At 41.1% G+C, this 25,873-nt stretch overlaps 2 protein-coding genes across 3 annotated transcripts; one reads left to right on the forward strand and one right to left on the reverse strand.

The window, feature by feature from the left end:
- The first annotated feature begins 822 nt into the window (after nucleotides 1-822).
- traf3ip2b (TRAF3 interacting protein 2b) lies at nucleotides 823-14,589 on the forward strand. 2 transcript variants are annotated; one of them, XM_072659899.1, is made up of 9 exons: nucleotides 823-997; nucleotides 4,301-4,944; nucleotides 6,803-6,845; nucleotides 8,276-8,340; nucleotides 10,010-10,107; nucleotides 10,212-10,280; nucleotides 11,548-11,658; nucleotides 11,787-11,861; nucleotides 13,675-14,589. In XM_072659899.1, the coding sequence occupies exons 2-9, from the start codon at nucleotides 4,314-4,316 to the stop codon at nucleotides 13,819-13,821; spliced, it is 1,239 nt and encodes a 412-aa protein (XP_072516000.1). In that variant the 5' UTR covers nucleotides 823-997; nucleotides 4,301-4,313; the 3' UTR covers nucleotides 13,822-14,589. The 2 variants fall into 2 exon arrangements, with proteins under 2 accessions (XP_072516000.1, XP_072516001.1); XM_072659900.1 differs by lacking the exons at nucleotides 10,212-10,280; nucleotides 11,548-11,658; nucleotides 11,787-11,861; nucleotides 13,675-14,589 and having other exon boundaries at nucleotides 8,485-10,099.
- On the reverse strand, nucleotides 14,487-24,958 carry clcn4 (chloride channel, voltage-sensitive 4). The gene is made up of 12 exons (XM_072659898.1): nucleotides 24,693-24,958; nucleotides 23,080-23,234; nucleotides 22,630-22,729; nucleotides 21,042-21,229; nucleotides 20,818-20,940; nucleotides 19,907-20,113; nucleotides 19,680-19,760; nucleotides 18,390-18,935; nucleotides 18,041-18,227; nucleotides 17,003-17,398; nucleotides 16,630-16,846; nucleotides 14,487-15,870 (listed from the first exon to the last, which is right to left on the reverse strand). Exons 1-12 carry the CDS (start codon nucleotides 24,706-24,708, stop codon nucleotides 15,780-15,782), a joined length of 2,307 nt encoding a protein of 768 aa, XP_072515999.1. The 5' UTR covers nucleotides 24,709-24,958; the 3' UTR covers nucleotides 14,487-15,779.
- Nucleotides 24,959-25,873: the final 915 nt, after the last annotated feature.

Here is a 25,873-nt window from a genome sequence, read left to right on the forward strand (position 1 = left end):
TCAGAATCAGAATCTCTTTATTTCACCAAGTATGTTACCCATACAAGGAATTTGTCTTGGTGAGAGCAACACGCATGACAAGTAACAAAGAAACACAGAACACAGATTATTTACAGTCTTAAACTAAAGGAAAATGACACTAAACAATAAATAGGGTAGGGGATAAATTAAAAAAAGTAGAAAGTACTAAAGGTAATAAAGGTAATAAAGAGCTGAAAAATATATTTACAGAAAAGAAAAGAACATCTGTACAGGTGTGCAAATAGTCATAGTGCAAATAACTGTTCAGTCCGGTTTGGTACAGTTCAGTTGTAAGTTTAGAGGTTTACAGTGGGAGGTGACCACTGTGATTGAGGAGCGCTACAGCTGTGGGGAAGAAGCTGTTAGCATGACGTGTTGTGCTGGTTTTGATGGACCGCAGTCTTCTACCCGAGGGGAGTGTCTGGAAGAGGAGGTGTCCAGGATGTGAGGGGTCAGATGTAATCTTGCCAGCCCGCTTCCTCATCCTGCTGGATACAGTTTATACAGTTGATGCTGAATGTGCCATTCTCTTACACACAGAGAGTCAAATAATAATATCAATCAATATCAATAATAATCAATATCATGTGAAAATGCTCACTGTCCCAAACTGGCTCCCTGATCAGTGATCAGCTGAACAGCAAACAGGTTACTCTACTATTAAAGGGTTACAACTCAGCCCCGCCCCCTAAGCATTCCCAAACCACGCCCCCCTATGCTGGGATTGGCAGGCAGAGTCTCGCTTCCCGGACTGGACTGCTGTAGGGGGCGGGGTCTGCGCTCAGTCGATCATCGCTTCCATTGAGTTCACTAAAACAGCGAGAAGAGGAGAAGTGCGGTCACCTCGCCCTGACCTCCTCCGAGATTATTCAGCCTTCCTGAAGAAGAGACGGGACTCCAGCTTCTCCTTGGCCTGAGGCAGATTAGCTGGCTGCTTTCGATGATTCTTCGCTAAACTTCTCAGGTGCTGCTTCAGGTAAACCCTCAGCTTCAGCTCACCAGTCTTCAACAGCAGTGTCAGTTACAGTAAGTGGGAGGCAGGGCTGACAGCGGCCTCTCTGGCCTCTCTGGCCCCCTGCCTCTCTCTCTGTCCTGGTGCTGGATGCGATGGTTCTCTGGAGAACCATTCTCTTTACTGAAGAGCCTAGAAGAACTGTTTTTAAGGGGGCATTGAGTGTTTATTCCCTTATTATAATATGTCTAATAATATTAGAGATTTACTTCTTTCTTTACGTGTTTAGTCATATTATTCCATCAGTCAGAAAAATATAAATCAATATTTTAGGTAATTTCAATAATGTAGTAATGAATTATATACTAACAGAAATATATATGTAATATCTAATATGTATTATATATATAATATTCCTTTTTATTTTTTATTTATTTTATCAAAATAATTGATCTAATATTTCATGAAGTATTTTATCAATATATATCATAACTGTAATTTAGTATGTAATCATAATGTAATTATGTTTACTTTAATTAATTACATCTTAATCAGGCAGTTTCAGTTTGTATGAGCTTCTCTTCTGGGTATTTGCTGATTGCCAATCTTAACAGAAAGATCTTATCAATTGTCTTTGACCCACTGTTAGCAGTAAACCTCACCATAACCTTCAGTTATGTACAAATGTGTGTGTGTGTGTGTGTGTGTATACATTATTTTATCATAATAATTGATCTAATATTCCATGAAGTATTTTATCAATATATATCATAACTGTAATTTAGTATGTAATCATAATGTCATTATGTCACTTTAATTAATTACATCTTAATCAGGCAGTTTCAGTTTGTATGAGCTTCTCTTCTGGGTATTTGCTGATTGCCAATCTTAACAGAAAGATCTTATCAATTGTCTTTGACCCACTGTTAGCAGTAAACCTCACCATAACCTTCAGTTATGTACAAATGTGTGTGTGTGTGTGTGTGTGTATACATTATTTTATCATAATAATTGATCTAATATTCCATGAAGTATTTTATCAATATATATCATAACTGTAATTTAGTATGTAATCATAATGTCATTATGTCACTTTAATTAATTACATCTTAATCAGGCAGTTTCAGTTTGTATGAGCTTCTCTTCTGGGTATTTGCTGATTGCCAATCTTAACAGAAAGATCTTATCAATTGTCTTTGACCCACTGTTAGCAGTAAACCTCACCATAACCTTCAGTTATGTACAAATGTGTGTGTGTGTGTGTGTGTGTGTATACATTATTTTATCATAATAATTGATCTCACATTCAATTCATTATTTTATCAATATATACATATACCATAACTGTAATTTAGTATGAAAGATAGATCTGTAATCATAATGTAATTATGTTTATTTTAATTAATTCCATCTTAATCAGGCAGTGGCGGTTTTCAGTTTCAGTTTGTATGAGCTTCTCTTGGGTATTTGCTGATCTTAACAGAAAGATCTTATCAATTGTCTTTGACCCACTGTTAGCAGTAAACCAAAAGCAGTACAAATGTGTATATATACATGTATATATATATATATATATATATATATATATATATATATATATATATATATATATATATACTGAAGCCAAAAACCACCATATATATATATATATTCCATCTTAAACAGACAGTGGTTTTCGGCTTCAGTAGATATATAAAGAAATTATTTGATTATAATAATTGGTATCATATATATATATATATATATATATATATATATATATAGATAGATAGATAGATATAATTATGTTATTTTGATTCATTTTATTTTATCCAGGCAGTGGTGGTGGTTTTCGGTTTCAGTTTGTATGAACTTCTCTTCTGGGTATTTGCTGAATGCCAAGCTCAACGGAAAGATCTTATCAATTGTTTTTGGCCCACTGTTAGCAGTAGCCCTCACCATGATCAAACTTCCACACATCATGCAGACACATTTATGACAAGTGCAGTAGGCATTCGGCCGATCCGCAAAGTAAAATCTGGCCTGGGTTTCTCTGTAGTTTAGTTTGCTGTTACTGTGCAATAGGCATGTCATAACCTTGAGAGATGAGGGAGGTAGACAAGCCTTCTGCTCACAGATAGGGCTCAGTTGTGGTTTCAGGCAGTTGCAACATCTGCAGAAATTAGGCATTCACTTTCAGACAGTTTTTCTTTTCTGCAGTTTGGCCTAAATAATACCGGAACATGAGGACTGGTTGCCTGGGTGTACTGTATTCAGAGGCCTACTTTTTTTTGGTACTCATTGCACACATACGTTGGCCTCTTTCTTCTACCACAAAACCTGACCCATGTCAAGACTTGTGTGTAAGGTTAGATTTTTCCCCGCTGGTTCCCGTCTACGAAAGCCTACACAGAAAGACGCAGCAAATGTCAACATATTTTTTTTGACTGTATTTAAACCAGATGTTCAGACGTACGTTCAGTCTGTAGAAGTACTAGTATGAGGCCTGCTGTGAACTATGAGCAAAGCATGCAGTGGTTGCCTCCCTATCTTTACTTAATCTCTGTTACACTGGAACTTGCCGTAATACCGTAAATGCTCTGCCTATTTGTCACTGCACAAACTTCCCTATTTGTAGATGTTTTGACAGTAAAAGGCAGATGTGGTTGTTCCTTAGCAGACGGATAATTGCCCAACAAAGCGGGGATTACAAAAATGTTGTAGCCTTACTTTAGAAAAATGACTGGTGCATAGCCTCTGGCCAACATTCCTGACTGCATGCTGATGTAAGACCAGTTTTACGGTTTGGCTTGCTGTTGGAGTAGGTGAAGTATGAATCTTTGAGAATATATTTAAAATATGTGCTTTTTTGTATATGCATGTACCCATTGGCACCATGCCTAATGCCAGGTGTGGGCTAGAGGGGTACAGGGCCCCCCAGCATTGAGCTGTGGAGCAGTGGAGAACTGTGTTCCCTGGAACGATGGACGATGCTGGGGGATACGGAGTTGGGGAGTGGGGGGTGATGAGATGGGGTGATGATCACTCAACATCCAGACCTCACTTGTCGCCACAGTCAAATCCTCACAGCAATGCTGCCCCAAAATCTTGTAGGAGAATCCTTCTGCCCTGGACTGTAGAGACAGTTACTCCAATAAAAAGCAGGATAAACTATTGATTTCAAAAGAAACTGTGAATGAGCAGTGTCCCAATACTTTTGTCCATAAGTTATAAATTACAAAGTATATTACAAACAGATATATAATTATATAGACTCATATCCACTCATGTGATTTATTGCTTATTACTTTGCAGAGGATATTGTGTAACATGTTTGTTTGTATGTAGATCCCACAGCCGCATGGCCTGCCATAACCAGCAGTGCAGATCGCTCAACTGTCCTGAGGAAAATGACGAGACGCTGAGCGAGCACTTCCAATCTGAACATCTTGCACGATTTCAAAACCCAAAGGCCTCCCCTCAAGCCTCCAGAACAATGGAAGGACAGCCGTTCAACCAGCAACACTATCCCTTGCTCAGTGACCTCGCCCGACCCCCCCACGATAACTTTTCTGGATACATTCAGCAGGCGCCTTACCCCAGCCACGCCGGTGCTAGCGGAATAGACCCAGAAGCACACTGTGCCTGGAATTATTCCAGCTATCGTAGCAGAAACTCGGAGGGATGTTACACAAACAGCCTGCCACCCTACCTGCCCTCCACAGACTACCAAAGCTACCCTGGACATGGCTGCTTTCTCCCCAGCGGGCCTCACTCCCTCCCGGGCAGACACAGCCCCAGCCTTGGCAGCCTGGAGCTTCCAAGATCGCTACACTCTTTTCCCCCAGGTCTACCCATGCACACACACCATGCCATGGCCTTTCCTGGCCTTCCCCCCAACCAACCCTGCTATGGCCAGTGTGGGCCAGTTCCTCTCCAGATGCGCCATCATCTCAGCCCTGGGCCTGGATACCACCTGCCCTACAGAAGAGGTAGATAGCAAACCCCCTGAATGAGATCCTTTACTCTTTGCTAGCTGATGTAGCTGCTAATTTGCATTGTGCATTAGCCAACTGCATGCCTAAATCATCACACACTGACCTCAAACTGTGCCAAGGTAAAGCAACAGTATGTCGATTTTTCATCTTAGAAAAACTTCAAAATCACTGTGATGCTCCACAAACTGTAAAAGGGAGAATAGCGTCTCTGTCATGGCTACTTCAGGCTTGGCACGTTGCTAACTGTGCTAAGGATCGTATTGGTGTAAAATCCTGTAGTATTACTCTACCACCTCAGCCCACATGCTTCTTTCACTTTCAGTGGTGGTCCTGTATCTCTCTCAGCTTGTCCAGAAATGCATGTTTAAAACATGTCCTTTAGTGCTGGTTCAAAGAGCTATAGGGGGAGCCCAGGAGCAAGGAATACCACTTCTCACATAACGTAATATACTTGCTTATGTGGTTTCTGACCTTGTATGAGATACTGTTAGACGTAAAACTACTGTAGGTGACACAGTCATCACTGAAGTCTGTTACAAGAGGAACAGTAGGTGAATAATGAGTCTAGTGGTGGCCAGTATGCCATTATTTTTCCACTATTGTGATAAAGTTGGTTATAGCGCTGGTTGTAGAGTTATACAGACAGCATTGGCATTACTAGTCAAAATATTGTGATATAAATGATAGCCTATATAATGTTACCGTAGCATAAAAACCATGTATCTCTTTTTTCTTTTCATGTTCTTAATGTAATTTGAATGTGGTAGTATAAAAATGGAAAACTGTAAAGTTGCTGTTTTAGAGATACAAGGTTTTTGTGCGACAATGACAATATGGCATGTGATATGCGTTTTGTGAAACTGCCTATAATGCTCTTATGAATATATATACGTTTGATAGGTCAATTGAAAAAAATGAAGGGCTCCCAAGTGGCACAACTGTCTAAGTGTTGGCCCTGTCATCAGGTTGACCTCTCAGTCTCACGTGCTAGCCTTCACCCTCCCAGAAATGACTCAAAAACCTGAAAAGTAGTATCACTGTGATCCCATTTACATCTGGTCACATCATTTGACTGGCATCTGGATGGTATCCTGAAAAGATTTTAGCTGCATGCGTTTACACTGGGTAGTCAAATGCGTCTCCGGTGAGTCCGAGTGAAATCTGATTGCGGTGTGGGACGGATTATGCAGATTCGCTCGTTGTTCTGCGATTACTACTGGTGTTTGGGTTGTACTGGGTGGGGTTTTGGTTGTTGAATGAGTCTTGGAAAGATTGATGCATTTGAACCTCCTGAAGTGGTTTGAGTGATCGGATCGGATTTGTATTGGAGTGATCGGATTTGTATCTGGTGCGTGGGAGTGTTTACACTTGGTACAGATGTGGCTCGGCCTCATCCAGGTATAATGGAGCGGGTGTAAACAGGGTCTGAATGTCCGATCTGCATGCTGAATGTCCTGCCTGGTGCTATAAAAATTGATTACACTTAGTATTAATGAAGCCTGAATTTTGGCTGTATTTTGTAATGTCCTAATTCTTATTTTTGTAGGTTAATTTTAGTCCTGTCCCATGCGTGGACTACTTTGCTGTTGTATTCACTTTCAAGCTTTTGCATTAAAAACTGCTAGCTAACAGACTTCAGTTGCTGTGCTGAGAGATGCTGTACCTGCCAGTTTGATAAGTTTGATAAGTTACTCAGTACCTGAGCAGGCTTTTGTGAGCAGACCTTCTGTGGACCCAGAGCACAGGTGCACAGGAGCACTTTGACAAGCACAGGCATTTTCTGCAGTGCAGTTATGCAAAGGTTTAATGAACATTACGATGCCCTTCATCCCTGGGTGTTTTCGTCACACAGGCCCCGAGCACTACAGGCACGGACATGCGGGGAGCACTGAAAAGTGAGTTATCTGAACAGAATTTGTGGATTTTATATTCAGAAATGAAATGTAAATCACTATGGGTAGATGTTGTTTTCAATTTGAGTAAAAATATACATAGTATATATACATGTGGTTGGTGTGGTGCAACAGATTACATCACTACCTGCCAGTGAGCTACCACACCATGTGGGAGACTGGGGTTCGATTCCCGGTCTGGGTGACTATGCTGCGCTACACCAATAAGAGTCCTTGGGCAAGACTCCTAACAATACATTGCCCCTCCTCTGTAATACCAGTAACCATGTTAGTCGCTCTGGATAAGAGCGTCAGCTAAATGCCGTAAATGTAAATGTAATTATATACACTCATTATTTACAATAATTGAATTCTGCAATAGGACCTGATTAACTAGTGGCGTCTAGAAAAGTCTATTAAAAGAACAATATTAAAAGTCATTGAATTAGTGGGCGGGAGGACAAATAAACTGTCTAGAGGAATCCATTTTTTAAACTTTTCTTTACATATCTCAGTGTAGTGTAGTGAGAACATTAGCCTCAAACACGATGAAGCTCGGACTAATATGAATGGATGGATGGATTAACCGAGCTAGAGGAGGTGCAGCTGTGTGTGTTTGAGATGGGGAGAGAGAGAGAGATGAAGGAGGGGTAAAAGAATGAGAGTTAGTTTTAAAATATAATCCATATTTCAGCATAAATCAAGTGTATTCAACAGTATTTGTATAGATCAATAGCATAATGTGTTTACATTGCTATGTAAAATGTAAAAACGTTACTAGACTCAGTAAATAGAGTGACTTACGGGAGGAAATTGGGGCCAGACTTCTTAATTTGCGTCAATATTTCATGATGAATGGGCCAATAAAAATGCTCCAAAAGAAATATATATTTATATATAACATTACATATATTTAAAACTAAATTCTATAATATTTAAAATGGGAAAAAACCCTAATAACATCTATAAAACACACACACACACACAAAACAAAATAATAAAATAAAATAAATTATATATATATATTAATAGCAGTTACTGGATAAAAAAGAATTAATAATATATAATATAATAATAATATCTAAACAATAATAAAAAGTGTATATAATATTATATACTTTATATATATATATAATATAAAACAGCTAAAATATATATATATTTATTTATTTACTTACCAAATAAGTTTTAGCAGTTCCTGAATAATAAGTCGTAACAGTAAGAAGTGAATAGTAAGCCTGCAGCAGTTTAAGGGTCATTTCATTGAGGGAATGAAAGCTTCTGAAAGTCAAGACACATAAAGAAATGAGTGAAATTTTCTCACTTTCCTTGCGGTCGGACTGGGTTTCACTACAGATCTTTCTGAGTGCAGAGTGTGACGTAGTCACTGGAAGGTTTGGTGTTAATGTCTAATCGGGGTTTCCTCTCTGCAGTGAAGACGTCTCTCCCAGACCCAGACAGGCGAGTCCCTGCAGCTCGCAGCTCTCCCAGGAACAGAGTGAGTGCTAAAGACTTAATGAGCTAATGAAGTGTTCATTCAGAGCTGCTGTGGACAACGGGCCTCATTCCCCAGTACATTCACTGTTTCCTCTGAAATCAAGCATCAAAAAAGCTTATGCTGCTAACTGTCTCTGCTGTCCAGGGAAGAAGGCTTCTTTCTACAAGATTCTGGAGGAGCACTGCTGTGAGGATTTGATTGCATTCAGCAACAAGAGCGTTAGTGTGGTCAGGATGTTGGATGACCACCACCCCACCTCATCCTCATCTCCCTGGCTCATCTGGGAGCATCATCAATCCAGAGAACAGTTCTTCCACTGCTCCACAGCTCAATGCTGGGGGGCTTTATACCCCTCTAGCCTACGCCTGGCATTATTCTATTGCCAGTACTTCTCTACAGGGACTAGACCGGCTGTGTGTGTGTGTGTGTGTGCATTTTCACATCAGTATCAGCAATGTGTGCAACTTTAATAGCTGAATGCATTCATTAGAAGGGGTGTCCACAAATATTCGGACATATAGTGTCCTTCTTTTTAAGAAATGTCTGGAATTTGTTCTTGAGAAAAGTCCAAACCACATGCATTAGACGTAATGGAGATGTGAAGTAGATTAGCATGGCTCTGCGTGTAAGAGGTGGGTGGAGTCAGTGAAAATGTACGTTGGTGTTGTATGCAGCAGTGCTGTAGTTACAGTAACTGCTGAGGGAAGCCTCAAATCAGGTCACCGTTGCCTGGGCTCTCCGGGTAGCGGGCCCTGATATACTGTCACTGCTGTGCACGGCTGTAGAGCACTAGTGAGATCGGCAGCACTGTGCAGTTGTGTACAGTACAGTGCTGCCAACTGCCTGTTTGGTCCCAGGAGACTAGAAGATCTAGAAGTAATAAAATAATACCTATTGGCACCGTGCCAAATGGCAGGCATGGGCTAGAGGGGTACAAAGGCCCCCAGCTTTGAGCTGTGGGAGCAGTGGGAGAAGTGTGTTGTCTGGAATGATGATGGAGCTCTGTCCAATATTTCTGGGATGAGTTGGGGAGTTGGAGATGAGGTGGGGTGGTGATCATCCAACATTCTGCCTGACCTCCTGACTAACCAGCTCTTGTCGCTGGACTCCTATCACATGCAATGCAACTCCAGCCAACCAGCGCCCTGGGCAACTGATGTGCTTGGAGGAAAGTGCTGTGTACCCGGCTCTGATGCGTAGGCCAGCAGACACCAGTGCACCAGCCAGCATTGCACTGAAGTGATGTGGGGAGAAGGTACCATCTCTACCCCTTCTGGAGAGAGCAAGGCCAATTGTGCTCTCTCCGGTTCCGGCTGCTGATGGCTAGCAGCAAGGCCGGAATTGGAACTAGCGACTCTTGTATTTTGAGCTTTTCTATATATATATATATATATATATATATATGTCGGAGGTTTCCTGGCTCTCTGAAACATTTCCTAAAGACTCCTAATCACACTGAACCACCGTGAGCTGAGAGATTAACACGCCTACGGAAGAAGCACATCCCTTCAAGCTCTCTCTCTCTCTCTCTTTTCTGGTCTCTCTGGTACTTTTGGAAAACCAGACCAAGAACAGGTGCTTGATGAGGTGTTTGAATTCTGGCCTTGGCACGTTTCATGTTTGTGAACTCTTTGACTCTCACTCTCTCTCTCTCTCTTTCTCACTAAAGGAAAAGTGTTTGTCACCTATGAGGCGGACAGCGAAGATCATCTGAAGGAGATCATCAAGTTCGTCGCTCTGCTAAGAAACAACGGCTTCGACACGCATGTGAGAGAGAGGATGTGTGTCAGCTCTAGCTGTAACCGAAAGCAATGAGAAACTGGCGCCGCGCACTAGCCATCAGCTGAAGATGATCTTTATGCTTTTTGCAGATTGACGTTTTTGAGCAGCAGCTGAACAGCATCAGTAAGATTGACTGCATGGAGAGGTACCTGAATGAGGTAAACACCATACCATAATACCATAGACATTAATGGCAGTGGTCTCCAAGCCTCCTGCTGGACAAAGGAGGAGGAGACAAAACACATCTGCCCCAGAAGCAGCCAGATGTTTAATTAGTGATGGACCATAAATGTTTAGGTGGTTCTTCTACGGCAGCGGCCTTGTACCCTGCTCTTGGAGAGTAACACTATACGTCCACATGTTTGTGGACATCATTCAGCTACTGAGACACAGAGGTGCAAATACACACACAGCTGTAGAAAAAGTACTGCCAAAAGAATAGGACTCCCTGGAGCAGATAATCATGAACCTATTGGCACCATGCTGCCTAATGCCAGGCGTGGGATAGTGGAGTGTAAAGCCCCCTAGCTTTGAGCTGTGCAGCAGTGGAAGAGCTGTGTATCTGGAATGATGATGGTGCTCCATCCAATACTTTAGGGATGAGTTAGAGAGTTGGGGATTCTTTAGCAATTTGAAACTTCTCTTAAGGTTCTTCTGCAAAAACAGTGGTTCTTTATATAAGCAAAATGGGTTTGGCCAATGACTAGAGGAGGGTTGGAGACCACTACTATAGAGGGACCACTTTTAGTCCCATAAAAAAACAAATGCTTTTATAAAAGATGTGTGTGTGTGTGAAGATATGTTTTAAAGGTTTAAAGAACCATCGCTTGATGCACAGGTCCTTTACCAATTTAAAGGTTCTTTGTGAAGGTTTCTCATATAACCGTAAAGGGTTCTGCCAATGCCAAGAGGATGGTTGGAGACCACAACCATAGAATAACCACTTTTGGTCCCATAAAGAACCAGATGTTTGTATAAGAAAGAATGTGTGAGTATGAAGAACATTATAGAAGGTTTCAAGAACATTCACTTGATCTTTACCAGTTTAAATTTTTTACCTCTACAAAATAAAAAGGTTCTTGGCAAGAGGAGGGTTGGAGTCCACTGCCATAGAAGAACCACATTTGGTTTCATGAAGATCCAAATGCAGATGAGTGAGTGTGGAGAACCCTTTAAGGGTTAATGTGCCAATTTGAAGGGTTTTTGAAGGTTCTTCATGGAAGCAAAAACACATTTGTTCATTCTTACAAGGACTGCTGGCCTGTTTTACTACTTGTGTGAAATCTGAAATTACACTCTTGTCAAAAAGAGTTCTAAAGAGTACCGAAAAGAAGTCCTTTGACACCCTATATATATATATATATATATATATATATATATATATATCAGTAAACAGCGACTTTGCCTCTCTCTCTGTTTCTGCAGAAGGATTACCTGATTATCATTATCATCAGCCTGAAGTACTTTGAGACAGTGACAGGAGCCAACGTGGAGTGTGATGAGAGGACGTCCAACACTGTCTACATTCACAAACAGGTCCAGAGTGACTCATCATTGTGAATTGCTTTGTGTTGATTTATAGAGCTAGAATAACTGAAAGCTGGCTGGTCTTGTCTGTGTACGTCTGTGGTCTTGTCTGTAAATGTTCCGTTTGTGTCTCCCAGCTCCAAAGCGAGTTCATTCAAAATGGCTGCAAGAACTTCAGGTTCATTCCTGTTCTCTTTCCCGGGGCTAAAAAGGTGAGCTCGTAGCACCGGCAGACCGGCAGTACTGTTTAACCTCAAACTTCAGAGGCGAAAACAAGAACGTACACGGTGCTTTTCACACACCAAACATATTCACATGCTTGTTGAACAGGCTTTATTGTTTTACATAACTTTGATGACTGACGGTATTAAAATGAGCTGAGTGGGTCAATACAGTTCAAATGAAAATGTCCATCAGTCCTAATATACAATACATATATTAAATATGTCCAGTATGTAGTCAATAACAATCTATACCTTAAATTAATAATACTTCATTATTTCATTGATTAATTCTCCCATCCATTTGCAACAACTAGCAGAGAATGGAAGTACAATACTACAGCATGTCTTCTGATTGGTCTAAAGTGATGTGATTGTATGTAGGTAAAGAATTTGAGAGTATTTGTGTAGTTATAATATAGTAAAAAATAATATCATATTTTTGATCATGGCCAATATTAACGTCAGTACTTTGGATATTGAGTGTTTGGTGTTGAGGGTTTTTCTATGTCTTTCTAACCAAACCACTGTGCATCAGCAAACCACAACTGGGTTTGGGGTTGGGGAGGGGACAGGGACGGGGAGGGGGGTGTGGATTAAACCAGAAATGAGTGTGAGGTACTGAGAGGAGGGGGGAGGGTTATTGACCACAGTGTTGTCATGCACATCCGTAAGCCAGTCAGCAGCCTGAGTTTTGGAACATGAATGACTATTGGCTCATGAATGCTAATAAGACTGTTTAGGTTGTAGATGACGTTAAAGGAGTAGTTTGTTAAAAACAAAAAGAAAGAATTATAATAAAATTAACAAGCTTGATCACTGAGCCCAGATGCAGCCAATCAGCCACGACATGTAGGCTTTTGATATCTGATGTATCCTACTTTAGTTTGGAATGGAAGATGCTATGTTAACATTGCCAACTAACACTGGACGCAGACCATCACCAATCCGTCTCCTTAAAAAACATAAAAACGTCTCTCAACCTGCTCAAAAAGCATCTAGATCTTCTTTCATTTAGCACAGACAAATCTGTGTAGTATGAAACAGGGTAAGACTTACTATTTTGTGTGTGTGTGTGTGTGTGTGTGTGTGTGTATGTATGTATATATATATATATATATATATATATATATACACACATACATACACACACACACACACATACATACATATATACACACACATACATATATATATATATATATATATATATATATATATATACACATACATACACATACATACACACACACACACACACACACACACAAATAGCTGTCCAGAGTAACCAGTCCTACATTTATTTACCTTAACATTATCAGTTCGCACATTGCCATTGAGTTTGAAACCATTAAATAATTTTATTTATTTATTTATTTATTTATTTATACTAAGATCAGATTGTGACGGTTCACATATATAAGTGTAAGTGGCCTGTATCTGCCTGTAGTGTGAATGAACGAAGCGACACACATGTGCACATTGCTACTCTCAAAAAAAAGGCATGTGAAATCTGACCCAGCAGTTCACATTCATTTTGCATTTTTACTAATTGGATACGTATCCCACACAGGAAAGCAGCTCAAATCTGTTTAGAAAAGATCGGATTTCACACGCCCACAAAAATCCGATTCAGTCCAAATTAAGGCAAAACATCTGATTTGTGTCACTTCAGCCTGGTAGAGTGAATGCTGTGGTCAGGGATCGGTCATGTTCATTCATGCTGATGTGAGCTGATGTAACCACCCCTGTATGTTCTGAACACTAATCTAATCCAATCTCTTCATTCGTTCCCCCTCCTCAGAGCTATGTTCCGTCATGGCTGCAGAACACACACGTGTACAGCTGGCCCAAGGACCGGGATGATATTCTGCGCCGGCTGATGCGTGTGGAAAAGTACAACCCCCCGCCCATCGGCCCGTTGCCCACCATCGTCTCAGTGCCCATCTGAGATCACCAAGATGCTTTCCGCAGCACTTCAACAAGGCGACTGCTTCAACATTCACCACATTTGAAAATCTTCTTGCCAATCAATTAAGATTTCGAGATGCTTTACACTTTGTCTAAAGGCAGGTTGGGCTCAACAACCTGGGTCATAATTAAATGTTATTCAGCCACTTCTTAAATCATGCATATTAAGAGACGAGACAATCTGATAGCTGATGTATCAGAGCCGGGTACCCGACCCGTTCCTCCGAGCGTGTTGGTTGCCTGCCAGCATTGCAACGGCAGCAGTTGCTTGCACGTGTCAGCCCTGAACCTATTGGCACCATGCCTAATGCCAGACATGGGCTAGAGGGGTAGAAAAACCCACCTCAACAATGAGCAGTGTTCTCTGGAATGGTGGTGCTCCTTCCAGTACAACGAAGGAACGACTAATGAGCAGGTGTCCCAATACTTTTGCCCATTTTTCCAACTTCAGCTGTATTACTTGTACTATTATGTATTTGAACATCTTAGGCCACCATAATAATTGTTGTTAAACCAGATGCTATAAATGCTTTCATTATTTTTAACATGGTTTCATTTCTTTCTTTGAGAAAAGGGTGCGGCATCCTTAGCATTACTTTGACACAGCTAATAATACAGAGCGAAGAACGTCACCAGATATCAGAATTTGACTGATTTCATGATTTATTGACCATAAAGCAAAAGTTCAGTTGATTGCTTTTCCCTTTCATTTGTTTTTTTTTTCCCCTCATTTTGCATTGCTGAACTGATCCCACTTAATGAAGAAGTGGTATGTTAGCATATAGCCGGCAATTAAAACAGTTAAGCTTGTAGCATTTTAACCGAACCTTTCCTTTTTCATATTAAACAAATGCACAATGTGTACATAAAAAATAAATACCAAGGTTACAGTGTATCTCTCAATCACGCAGGGCGAGAACGAACAAAAAGAAACCACAGAAATCATGTAACAGACAACAGACTAAATACCAACAGACTAAAAATCATTCTCGTACCGGCTCAAAATAAATATTCACATTCAATTAATCAATTAGCTGAATGCTGCAGGTATTTTTCGGAAACTCCATAATTAAGGAGGACTTACTGCTGCATTAACACAAAATAATTCTGTCTCCGATAATCATTTACTCCCCCCCCCCCAGTTGTTCTGAAATGCAAAATTGCAGACATTGAAATAATAAGTAATCAATATCTTACATCCTGTAAGCACGTGAGATACTGATTACTGACCAGTTTACAGATTATGTGCCGTATTCTGTAAACTAACCCTGCAGGATACCTTCAGTAAAGAGTGATACCAACACCAAATTAGCTCCCTTTCAAAGATCCTTGATACAGTCTGGATCATCTTAGCGTTTGATCGAGTCCCTCATAACAGGGAAAAAAAGCTTAAAGTGGCAAATTCTAATGATTAACATTAGTACAAATAAATATGGCAGCAGCAGGTAGATCAACAAACACGTGGGCTTTCCATAGGCTTGATGCACTGGCAACTCTGTAAGTCGATGCTAATGGGAAATCAGTATACGACCATGTCCACAAATCTGATACAAACCCAAGTGAAGGCATATTAATTAGATATGACATTACTTAAGATTTGACCTTTTTTTTGTTTTGCTACTGGTTAAATTATCTCTGTGCATTCTGGATTTGCAACTAGACAGTGGACTAATGGGACTATAGGGACTATGACTACACTTACTGGGGAGATTCGCTGTTTGCCTCAAAAAGTTCTCCGAGCCCAAGTTCCCCATTTTTACCCAGTTTCCGATCTCATTTTGGCCCAAAACACACAATGAGATGCTGTTACTGTACTACAGGAGTGAATACTTAACACGTTACAGTAGTGTTGCACTATTTACATGATCAGTCTTTCAGGGTTCAGGGGAGTGAGCTCAGCGGCCTGTAGCGTTGAAGGGTCTGCGACTGAGATGGACCTTAGTTGAACATGATTGACTCTGGGTCCTGGTTCATCATTTGAGCCATGTGTCGAAGCACATCCTTCTTGGTGATGATTCCAAGTAATCGCCTAGGAAACACATAAAAAAAAAAAAAATTTAAATCTGTACTCATTATGTTGGCTTGGTAGAGCAGGGAAAAAAACACTGGTATACCACATTTGCGGACCACTGATGTATAACCACACTGCATATCTCATGCATTGGTGTTGGGCAACTGTTTTTTTTGTGAGAATGGATCTATCTTTCTGAATCCTTCTTAAATCAGAAACAACAACTGGATTGTTCAACAAAGCACCACCGGATTTTGTACTGCCCACCAGGGACTGGTTTGAGGAAACTCTGGTTATGTCATAGTAGCTCAGTCACAACACAATTGTGAAGTCCTAATCAATACATTTAAAATCCTCTGAGAAATCCTTTGTGTGGGGAAATGTGTCTAAAAAAGAAAACACCAGCCCCTACTGAAAACTGAAGAATAATGGAGATCACTTTTCACACACATTTCTGGAGCTCAGCAATTAATCAAAAAATAAATGGAAAGCGATATTCAGAATCTCTAATAGATGTAATCTTGCCCGTGTCAATTAATATATATATATATATATTATATTATTATTACTTTTATTTTAAATTTTATTTTCAATTATGCTCTCTTGGTCCCCCAGCCATGGATGCTTGTAGCATGGCTCAGGATGAAACTCGCAATCATCCAATGATTGGGCCAAAGATTTGGATGCTTGTGCCCCTGGAGCCCCTAGGCCATTCTGTAGTCCCAAATGAGCTACAGAGTTCCACTTCTATCACGTACTTGAGAAGGAATCCCTTACCCACTGCGAGTGACGAGGCACTGGCGCAGGCCAAGTTTGCGGAAGATGTCCACCACAGTCTCCATGGGCGTGTGGTCAGTGACCGTGAATGGGCTGAGGTTCAGGATGCGTCTCAGCTTCAGAGGCTGCGGGTTAGAGGCTGGAAGCTGGGGGGCGTCCTCGGTGAAGTACACCACAGAGTTGCTCACCACTCCGTCCTGCTTCTGGCGGGCAGTCTCTGCGTTAACAGAAGAAGAGAGTCAATGGAGGAAAGAGACCAACGGAGCTGGATGATAATGTTCCTATGATGCTACCCAGATAAAGGAAGACAATTGTTTAAGATCTAAAGGGTGGTAAATAGCCAGATATAAATAACCAAATCGGTGAAGCTTACTGATGGCCAGGATCAGATCCCTGCGCTGGACGAAGCCGATTAGCCTCTCGGACTCTCGTGAGACTACCACAGGGAAGCCATTGTAGTCCGTCTCTTTGATTAGCGTCTCCACATCCTCCACGGTGGTGCTGTCCTGTGTGAGGACGGACAGCGGGGGCTCGTTCCTGCGCGGTCGCATCACGTCTGTGGCCAGCGTGCGGTGTGTGAACTCGTCCTGGTCCAGGTAGGGGTAGCCGTTCAGCCGGATGTGGGCCTCGTAAATGCCCTCCTTACCGAAGGCATCTGCCACCCACTTGCTGGTGACCGCAGCTGCCATTAGCGGCACAATGTACTCTAATCCACCCGTCAGCTCAAACATGATGACCACCAATGACACAGTCATCCGAGTAACCCCGCCTAAGGTCAGAGAGGGAAAGTGGGGGAGATAGTGTGTTAAACTGTGTTAGTAGGCTAATTTACACTACGTAAAAAACTTAAGTGTTTTTATATCAAATATAACTATATGTTTTGGAGGATTAAAGGTGCCCTAGAATAGAAAAAAAATATCTTAGTACAATTATATTTACATAAAATATTTACACGTAAATTCAAGACTAAACACAATGGCTACTTCGGGAGAATAGCTAGCCGCTGCAGGAGAAGGGAGAACGGCCGACAGGAGTCCAAAAGCTAACACTAACCTGGCTGACAGGAGGTTTAAGGTAACATTAGCCACACAGGACAGGGGAGAAAGCTTAGTATTTAGCGGAGGCTAAATACTAAGCTTACAACAAAACCAGCTACAACTGGCCCAATGTAGCTAAATGCACATTGTGCCAGGTGGACACAGAGAGGAAAACACTATCCAGCAACACTTTAAGCTAGAATATGTGGCTGTGGGCTGCCTTGGTGCCATAAACCAGCCAATAAAACCAGAGATTAAAAAAAGAATGTTGCGAAACTGCTAGATCTGTAATGCTATATTTAAAAGGGTCAGCTTGTGAGGCTTTTGCATTGTGTGGCGAGGTTAGGGGTCACCTCTGGGTTAAAACATCTTACCAAGACACGCTGCAGCCCCAACCATAGCATAGAGACCAGGGGTGACGCAGTCAGCACCGGGCCGGCACCAGTTTTTAAAGATTATCCATTCATGGTGGTGGTAGGCCATCTGCTCCACAGCTATGCCCACAATCCGGCCAGCGATGGCACCCACCGCCATACTGGGGATGAACAACCCTGATGGGATCTGCACAAAGTAACACATTTACAAGTCATTTCAGCTGGACTTATATGGGAAGGTCTCTAAAAAGATCTCAAAGAGAAATGAGAAATTTGGTAAATATATACTTTTTTAACCCAAAGCATCACTTTAATGAGCCAAAAAAAAACAACAACCCACAGTTCCTACCTTCATGCCAAAGGTGAAGATAGTGATAACTATCTTAAAGATCAGTGCCAGTGCTAGCTGCCACAGGGCCCGGTAGACCCCCGGGCCAGCTGGTCTGTCTGGGATGTCGTCCTCAGGGCGGCTCATGTTGGGGTTGTTGATGTAATCGCAGAGCTGGGAAGACTCCAGGGCTCCGCAGTCATTAAACAGCTCCGAGATGAGTTCACTGGTGCTGCGGCGTGTGTACGGGTTGGGGAAGGCCAGGATAGCCGTGATCCCGGTCACCACGATCACCTCCAGTACAGGGTATTTCCCCAGCTGGGTGGTCTTGCGCCGCCGGCACCAGGCGATGTTGCCCCGGATGAAGAGCGTGCCCCACAGGCCTCCAAAAACTCCCAGGAGGATGAAGGGCACCAGCTCTGCCATGTACCACGGCGTGTGGTACTCCACGTAAAACAGCACCAGCCGGTTGTTTCCGAAAGGGTTGATGGAGCGCAGCGTGAAGGCGGCCACCAGGGCAGCAAAGAAGGAGCGCCACAGAGTTTTTAGGGGGAAGTAATAACTCACCTGAGGAGAGCACAGAGACAAAGAACAGATGGATTTGTTAATGTAATGGATTTTTAATTATTTATACATACATACATACACATACCCATCAAGTATATCCAGGCATTGTCAGTTAATATTTAGGATGCAACATTTTTAAAAGGTGCAATGACATGTATTTAATAAATATTTAAGTTGTCTAGACAGTATGTGACTTTGGTTGGTGCGAGAAATGCTCAGATGCAGTTGTACAAGACTATTTACCACCCTGTTATTTTCCCTCAAAACCAAATCTGCTGATTTTCTTTTTATGGTGCCCTCATAGGGGGAAACATTACAAGCTGAGCTTTTATTGGCTGGTTAACATCACCAGGACAGCCCATGCCATGAAGCATAGCCTTTACTGAATAGTGTTGCTGTCCTCTCTGGTTGGCCTGGTTTTAGACTTTTAGCCTCTCTGGCCCAAAGTAACAGTTTTGGCGATTTGGTTAGTTCTGCTGAATTTTCTTTTGGATGAAGAGACGACAGCATTTGAGGTTCATGGTTTGTCCCTACTGTGTACCGACCTTTCATAGTATTACTGCAAAGGAGGTGCCAACTCTGTTTTGGCTTTAATCTCCTCTTGTTCTGCTATGCTCTCTCAAACTCTGCCATTTCCACACTAAAAATGGCTAGCTAACTCTCCACACTGTCCCCAAGTCCCCTAAGTGTTTACAGGCTAATCTGATCTGAATTTAACAATTCAGGTGAACGTGATGTCTGTACCTCCTCCAAGCTGAAAAGAACTCCTCCTATTGGCGCACCGAACGCCACAGACACACCCGCGGCTGCAGCAGCAGACAAGACCTACAGATCACACGAACATGCAAGCTGTTATTCCACAGTCAAACATCATTAAAAAACTGCAAGACTAAAATAACGGGAACAGTCTGTCAAGAGCTGAAAAGTATGCAGTGAAAGTGACCAATGCAACTTTAGCAGAGAGCATCTACCTCTCTGCGCTTGCCCTCATTCTTGCTGTACTTGGAGAAGAGGCTGCAGAAGAGGTTACCACAGCAACAGGCCACGTGGACCAGTGGTCCTTCCTTTCCCAGGCTGAGTCCAGATGACACGGCCAGAACGAGAGTGACCGTCTTGATCAGCAGGGTCCACTTGCCCAGGTAACCTCGGATTATAAAGCCACTCAGGATGGTCTTAATCTGTCAGCAAATGGATACATATATATGTACACAATAAGCAGATTATCAAGGTCAATTTACAGGAGAAGGAAAAAAACATAAAAATTTAAACAGACGTTAATGTAAGCAGATTTTTACTGGTCCATTCAACATAAAAAACAACATTCATATTATGTCAAAATGTGAAAATAGCAAAACAAAGGAGCTACAAGTTTTTTTGCATATCAGTAACAGTATAATCTTCATATTATTTAAACTATGAATTAATATGTAATATAATCAGACACAACCTTCATAAAAAATGTACTTTAAGACTTTAAGGCATCGGCAGGAAAACTATACAACAGCCTGGTCAGTTTAAACCTAAACCTAACCCTAGTCCAGGATTCGTAATAGAGGGTCTCCACTAAAAGGAAACTTCAATACTACAGTAACTTTTTGGCCTTTTGAGAAAATCAGTGTTGAGATACAAAGTTCTCCACTACTCTCTAAAAAATAAAGGCATCAAATGGTTCTATAGAAGAAACACTTTTTCATAAAGAAACATTTTGTAATAGAGATGAATGTGAAGAACAGAAGATTCAATTGTTCCTTCATGGATCTATGGCGTCGCTCAAAGAAACATATGAAGCACCTTTATTTTTAAGAGTGTACATGACTTTGACACCATCAGATGGAAAGCAAAGCTGCTTTTTGGTTTTACTATTATTTATGTGGAAACTCACCTCTGGTATTCCTGACCCACAGGCATAGGGAGCAAACACTCTGACCAGCGACACGGCCAGAAAGGAGAAGAACAGCGCCCACAGCACGTACAGGAAATAGTTCAGCACATATGCCCCGCCCCCCTAATCAGAAAACATAATTTATTTGAACTCATGAATTTAAGATGATGTGCACGGTCATCATTACAGTTCCAAGGTAGTAGGATATAAAACTATAATACTACCTCAGTGTGTCCAGTCATCAGCTCGGCCCATTTCTGCCACTGGGGGCATTTGTCTCTGTCGGCGAAGGTGGTCTCGTTGGAGGTCCAGCAGCACTGCTCGTGGCTGTACCAAAACGCAGACAGACAGACTCCCTCTTTTAGGTCAGTCATCCAGTCCACAGCCAGGTCTATCACTCCAGCCAGGGTGCCTGAATTGGAGAAAAGAGAAGAGATGCACCCCATTTATAGCCCTGGATCCACTTCTCAATGCTGCACCAAATTTAATTTCATATTATGATTCATGTTTTTTTTTTTTTTAATTGTACTGTATCTAATATTATCTGTAATTATCTTGTAACCTCTGCTACTGTCCTTTATATTAGTGCTGTTTATTCTCTTAGCGTTTCTGGATCCGTAGTTGTTTGTAAATCTGTAAAGCAGATGATTTTCAAATTGAACTTTTTAAATTGAAATTTTTTTATAGCACCTTTTTAGTCACACTTTTATAAAGTAATGAAACTGTAAAAGTAAAATATATATATATATAATAATATAACATAATAATGCTACTAGTCCTCTTTACTTTCCTAGCTTTTTGGGACTGCATCTCATGGTTGTCTGTGAATCTGTAAGGTGCTGTGATTGGTTGTTGTATTTGTAAAACCCAAACTTAGCATCCCTGCATTGTCTAACTGTCACAACCCTAGTCTTAAAGTTCCCATCACACACATTTTGGGGTTTTTTTGGACCATGGTCCAGTTTCCCGGACAGTTTGGTATGATTGGGAGAGTGCAGATGTAATTTCTGAGCTTGAGTGCCATCCAGCGTCCTCTTCCCTGGTCCTCCAGTAACTGTGGTCTGGGGTTCAGTTCAAGTCAGCTCTGGTGTGGTCTAAACTTTTCAGGCACTTTTATTTTTAGACTTTAGCCCTTTTCAGGACCGTGGTTCATCCTCCCTGAGAACCTGGTAGGTTTGGGAGAGTGCAAAAGCAGTCTTTGATCCTGGGGTGGTTAGAAAGTTAGCTTTCCAGAGAGCTTAGTACATTTTGGTGACCAAAGCAATCTCTGAGCCTGAATGGCATCCAGAGTATCATCCTTGCTTCTCTAGAAAACTGTGGTCTGGGGTTCAGTTCTCGGGGTCGGTTCTGGTGCAGTCCAAGCTTCAAGTAACATCACATTTTTGTGTCACTCCCTGTTTTACGTTTCATAATGGCAATGAAAAGAAATCCGCTTGCACTGAGCTTCTCATGGAAAATGTGTCTGGTCCTACCTGGATAATTAGCGCAAATGACCAGTTTCCTGCTAAAGGACATGAAACGCATCCAGTAGCTGCTGTTTATCACTGTTTGGGTGTCTGTAATCTAGAATACACAACCATAATAAAGGTGTAAACCTATTGGCTTTATTGTTGGCAAAAACAAAGGGATGAACCTGTTGTCTACCCTTTCGCAAACACAGGCATAGAGCAAAGATGACGAATAGAATGGTGAGACTGTTAATTAGCTGATTACTTGGATCACGCTTGTTAGAGCAGGGCAACACCAACACATGAAGGACTGTCACTGATCTGAAACCCACAGCATCTGACTGCCTCCAGTGATATTCCATACCTGATAGGAGTCCAATGAGCAGCATCACCACCCACCCAGACCAGGCATCCAGCAGGCTCTTCACAAACTCCCAGATTGACTCCTTACTCCTGTGTGTGATCTATTAAAACACAACCATAGAGCTAAATGGATACAGAATGATCCCAAGATACAGACAATTGGAGAAATAAAGGTAATGGTAAAGCCCTAATTAGGAGTGCTTTCTCAGAATAGTGAGACATAATGATCAAGGTGGTCACTGGAACTCCAATACCATCCTTCTATCTTTACACTGGGTCTTCAATCAGATGAGGCAAAAGCTCTCTCAAAACTACCAGTGATCACAAGCTCCAGCACTAGAACCTGGATTCAAGGCACAGAGCTCAATACCGCTCTGCTGTACAGCACAAAGATGTGAACACATGTTTACACAGATTTACACAGCTTCCAGTTTTATGTGAGCACCAGTACCTTCCTGTGGCGGTCAGTGTCTCTGGACTTCTCCCTGAGCCAGTCGATGGTGTGGAAATCCTCATATGTTCCCACATCAGGGATGGGCTCGTCTAGGAAGTCCATCAGGTTCCCAGCACCATTCATCTCCTCTGTGGGAGTGGTGCTGCTCATCCCTAAGAGAAGGCCAGACTCTCAGGTAAGCTCACAAATGACCACAGCCAGTTCATCTGAAGCCTTGGCACTTTAGTGGAGTTTTTTCCCCCTCAACTTCACCAAGATCAAAGATCTTAATTAAACCTAAGAATTTAACTGGATAGATTAAAATAATGATCATAGCATATATATATACACACACACAGACATACAAATTTACACACATGACATTTTAATATTGTTATTACATTTTATAAAATAAATGAAATTATGCTTATGTAACCTTATGTAAATGTGTCCTCCACATTTAACCCATCTGGTAGTGAACACACACTCACACACACACACACACACACACACACACGTGTTAGGGGCAGTGAGTACACACACACTCACACACACACATGTGTTAGGGGCAGTGAGTACACACACACCCCCAGAGCGGTGGCAAGCCATATCCAGCGCCCAGGGAGCAGAGAGGGTAAAGGGCCTTGCTCAAGGGCCCAACAGTGGCAGCTTGCTGAGCCCGGGAATCGAACCCACAACCCTGTTATCGATATCCCGGCGCTCTAACCGCTGAGCCACCACTGCCCCTATACTTCGTAAACTTGTGCAAAAAGATTCTGTATAAAATATTACAGGCTATACACTTCTTTTGGAATATTTGATATAAATAATAAATGAATGTATAGCCTATATATATATATATATATATATAGGCTAAAACATACCTTTTTGCAGAAATGTATTACATGGATAATAAACATTAGTACGTGTTAATAAATAATGAATATAACAATAATAAATATTAATAAAATTACTTTTTAAAAGTATGGTTTTGCTGAAAAAAAATATATTTAGCATAATTGATCTAAGGCTCAGTTATCAATGCATCCCTATAGCTACATCATTTCTAAATATTTGTACATGGGTCGTGTTACCACCGTTTTATGTGTAGTCTAGGCTTATTTTGTCCCTCATGAATGCCAATAATATATATAAAATATAATAATCTGATATAGTTTAGATCCAGTGTCGCTGCAGGTCTGCAGAGTCTGGAGCCCATCCCTCAGACTGGAGAGCGGAGCAGGTGCTCCGAGAACCAGAGCAAAATAAAAGCTCCACAACCAAAGATGCAAATCATCCCGCGTTTGTTCAGTAAAAAGGAAATAAAATTCGCAAAATTAACGGGTCATTTATAAACCAGATATAAGCTTTTATTAACCCTTTTTTATTCAGGAGACAGTCTGTCCGAAATAAACGCGCTGCAGCTCCATTAGCCAACAACAGCTTGAACGTCAACGGCAGCTCCACGGCCTTATGAAGGCAGACAGCCGGCTAGCTTCATCATAAACAACCCGTAACATGATCACCCACTCGAGCGAAAAGAGCAACGACATGCCTACAATATCCACTAAAAGAGCTGCGGAGGAATGGAGGATATTTATACTATAGCTAATCTCACAGCGGCTCCTTACCTTCTGCCTCCGCCATTTAGCTCAGCGTCTCTTACCGCTCTCTATCCAGCGACACACCGATACCTGTTACATCGCGGCAGAGCTGACCGTCATTAAAACGCTCAGGGTTTTAGAGGAGATGCGTTTCATGTCATTCATATGATAGTAACTGTTATTTTATGGCAGTAATAATATTAATGCACCGAGTAGGTAAAAGTGGCCTGCGCGCTCCCAGCATGCAGCTCTGCACTCCGGAGAAAGCTGCCCAGGCTGCGCTGCTGAAAGTCAACACCGAGGCAGATCTGCGCCAAAAACACGGTGCAGGAAAACGGCTGGTTTGGAGACTGGAGCTGAAACCACGTCTATGTTTCTGAGAGTAATTTCAGCATTTATTTTTTATTTATTTTTATTTTTTTGTCGTTTAAATTATTATGTCGAAACAAATTCTTACTTATTTTACTGACTTTTATTTTGTCCTTTCGCACTGACTTTTATTTTGTTTTTTTTTTCTTTTATTTTTTAGTTAGTATGTAAACATCTTTCACTACTGTGTCAAAAATAATGGCTTGTTTTCTCAAAATAACGCCTGAATTTCAGAGATTCTGAACGTTATCAAATTTAGGATAATGGATTGATTTGTTTTATTAAAATTGCAACTTATGTGAGTTGAAAATGAAAAATGAAAAATAATAATAAATAAATAAATAAATAAAAAATTCTATTTCAATTTATTTTAATGAAATAAATTAAACCTCACTAATGCTCTTGTCACCGCATGCAATCAAATCCTCACAGCAATGCTCCTCCAAAATCTAGTAGAAAGCCTTTCCTGGACAAACTGATAAACTGAAGATGGGTTAAAGTCAGTCATTGTAAACCTACAAACTACATCTGTTTACTGTTAAACATAAAGGTTCTAGAAATAATCAAATAATCAAATAAAATGTAAATGTCTCACTTGTGACTTATAATACTACTAACTTATAATAGTAGGTTTGTACCAATAAATATTACATTTAGAGAATTTTCTGAGATAAGTAACCATACTACACTATACAATTACTAAATGTTATTAGTAAATTAAAAAAGTATATATGTCAACATACTAAATTCTTGTTAATAATAATAATAATAATTATTATTATTATTGTTGTTGTTATTATTTCATGGTCAAGGTCAAGAAAAAGTAATAATTTTGCATA

This window comes from Salminus brasiliensis, chromosome 17 (assembly GCF_030463535.1).
Source record: "Salminus brasiliensis chromosome 17, fSalBra1.hap2, whole genome shotgun sequence".
NCBI lineage: Eukaryota > Metazoa > Chordata > Actinopteri > Characiformes > Bryconidae > Salminus > Salminus brasiliensis.

Excerpts from the sequence above, each read along its gene's own strand:
- traf3ip2b (XM_072659899.1), top strand. The coding sequence starts at position 4,314 with ATGGCCTGCCATAACCAGCAGTGCAGATCGCTCAACTGTCCTGAGGAA. Across the intron at positions 8,341-10,009 it reads GCAGCTCTCCCAGGAACAGA|GAAAAGTGTTTGTCACCTAT; the intron begins GTGAGTGCTAAA and ends TTCTCACTAAAG. Across the intron at positions 10,108-10,211 it reads ACAACGGCTTCGACACGCAT|ATTGACGTTTTTGAGCAGCA; the intron begins GTGAGAGAGAGG and ends TGCTTTTTGCAG.
- clcn4 (XM_072659898.1), bottom strand. Across the intron at positions 20,114-20,817 it reads GTGGGTCAGGAATACCAGAG|ATTAAGACCATCCTGAGTGG; the intron begins GTGAGTTTCCAC and ends ATTTGCTGACAG. Across the intron at positions 17,399-18,040 it reads TGGGGCTGCAGCGTGTCTTG|GCGGGGTTACTCGGATGACT; the intron begins GTAAGATGTTTT and ends CTCTGACCTTAG.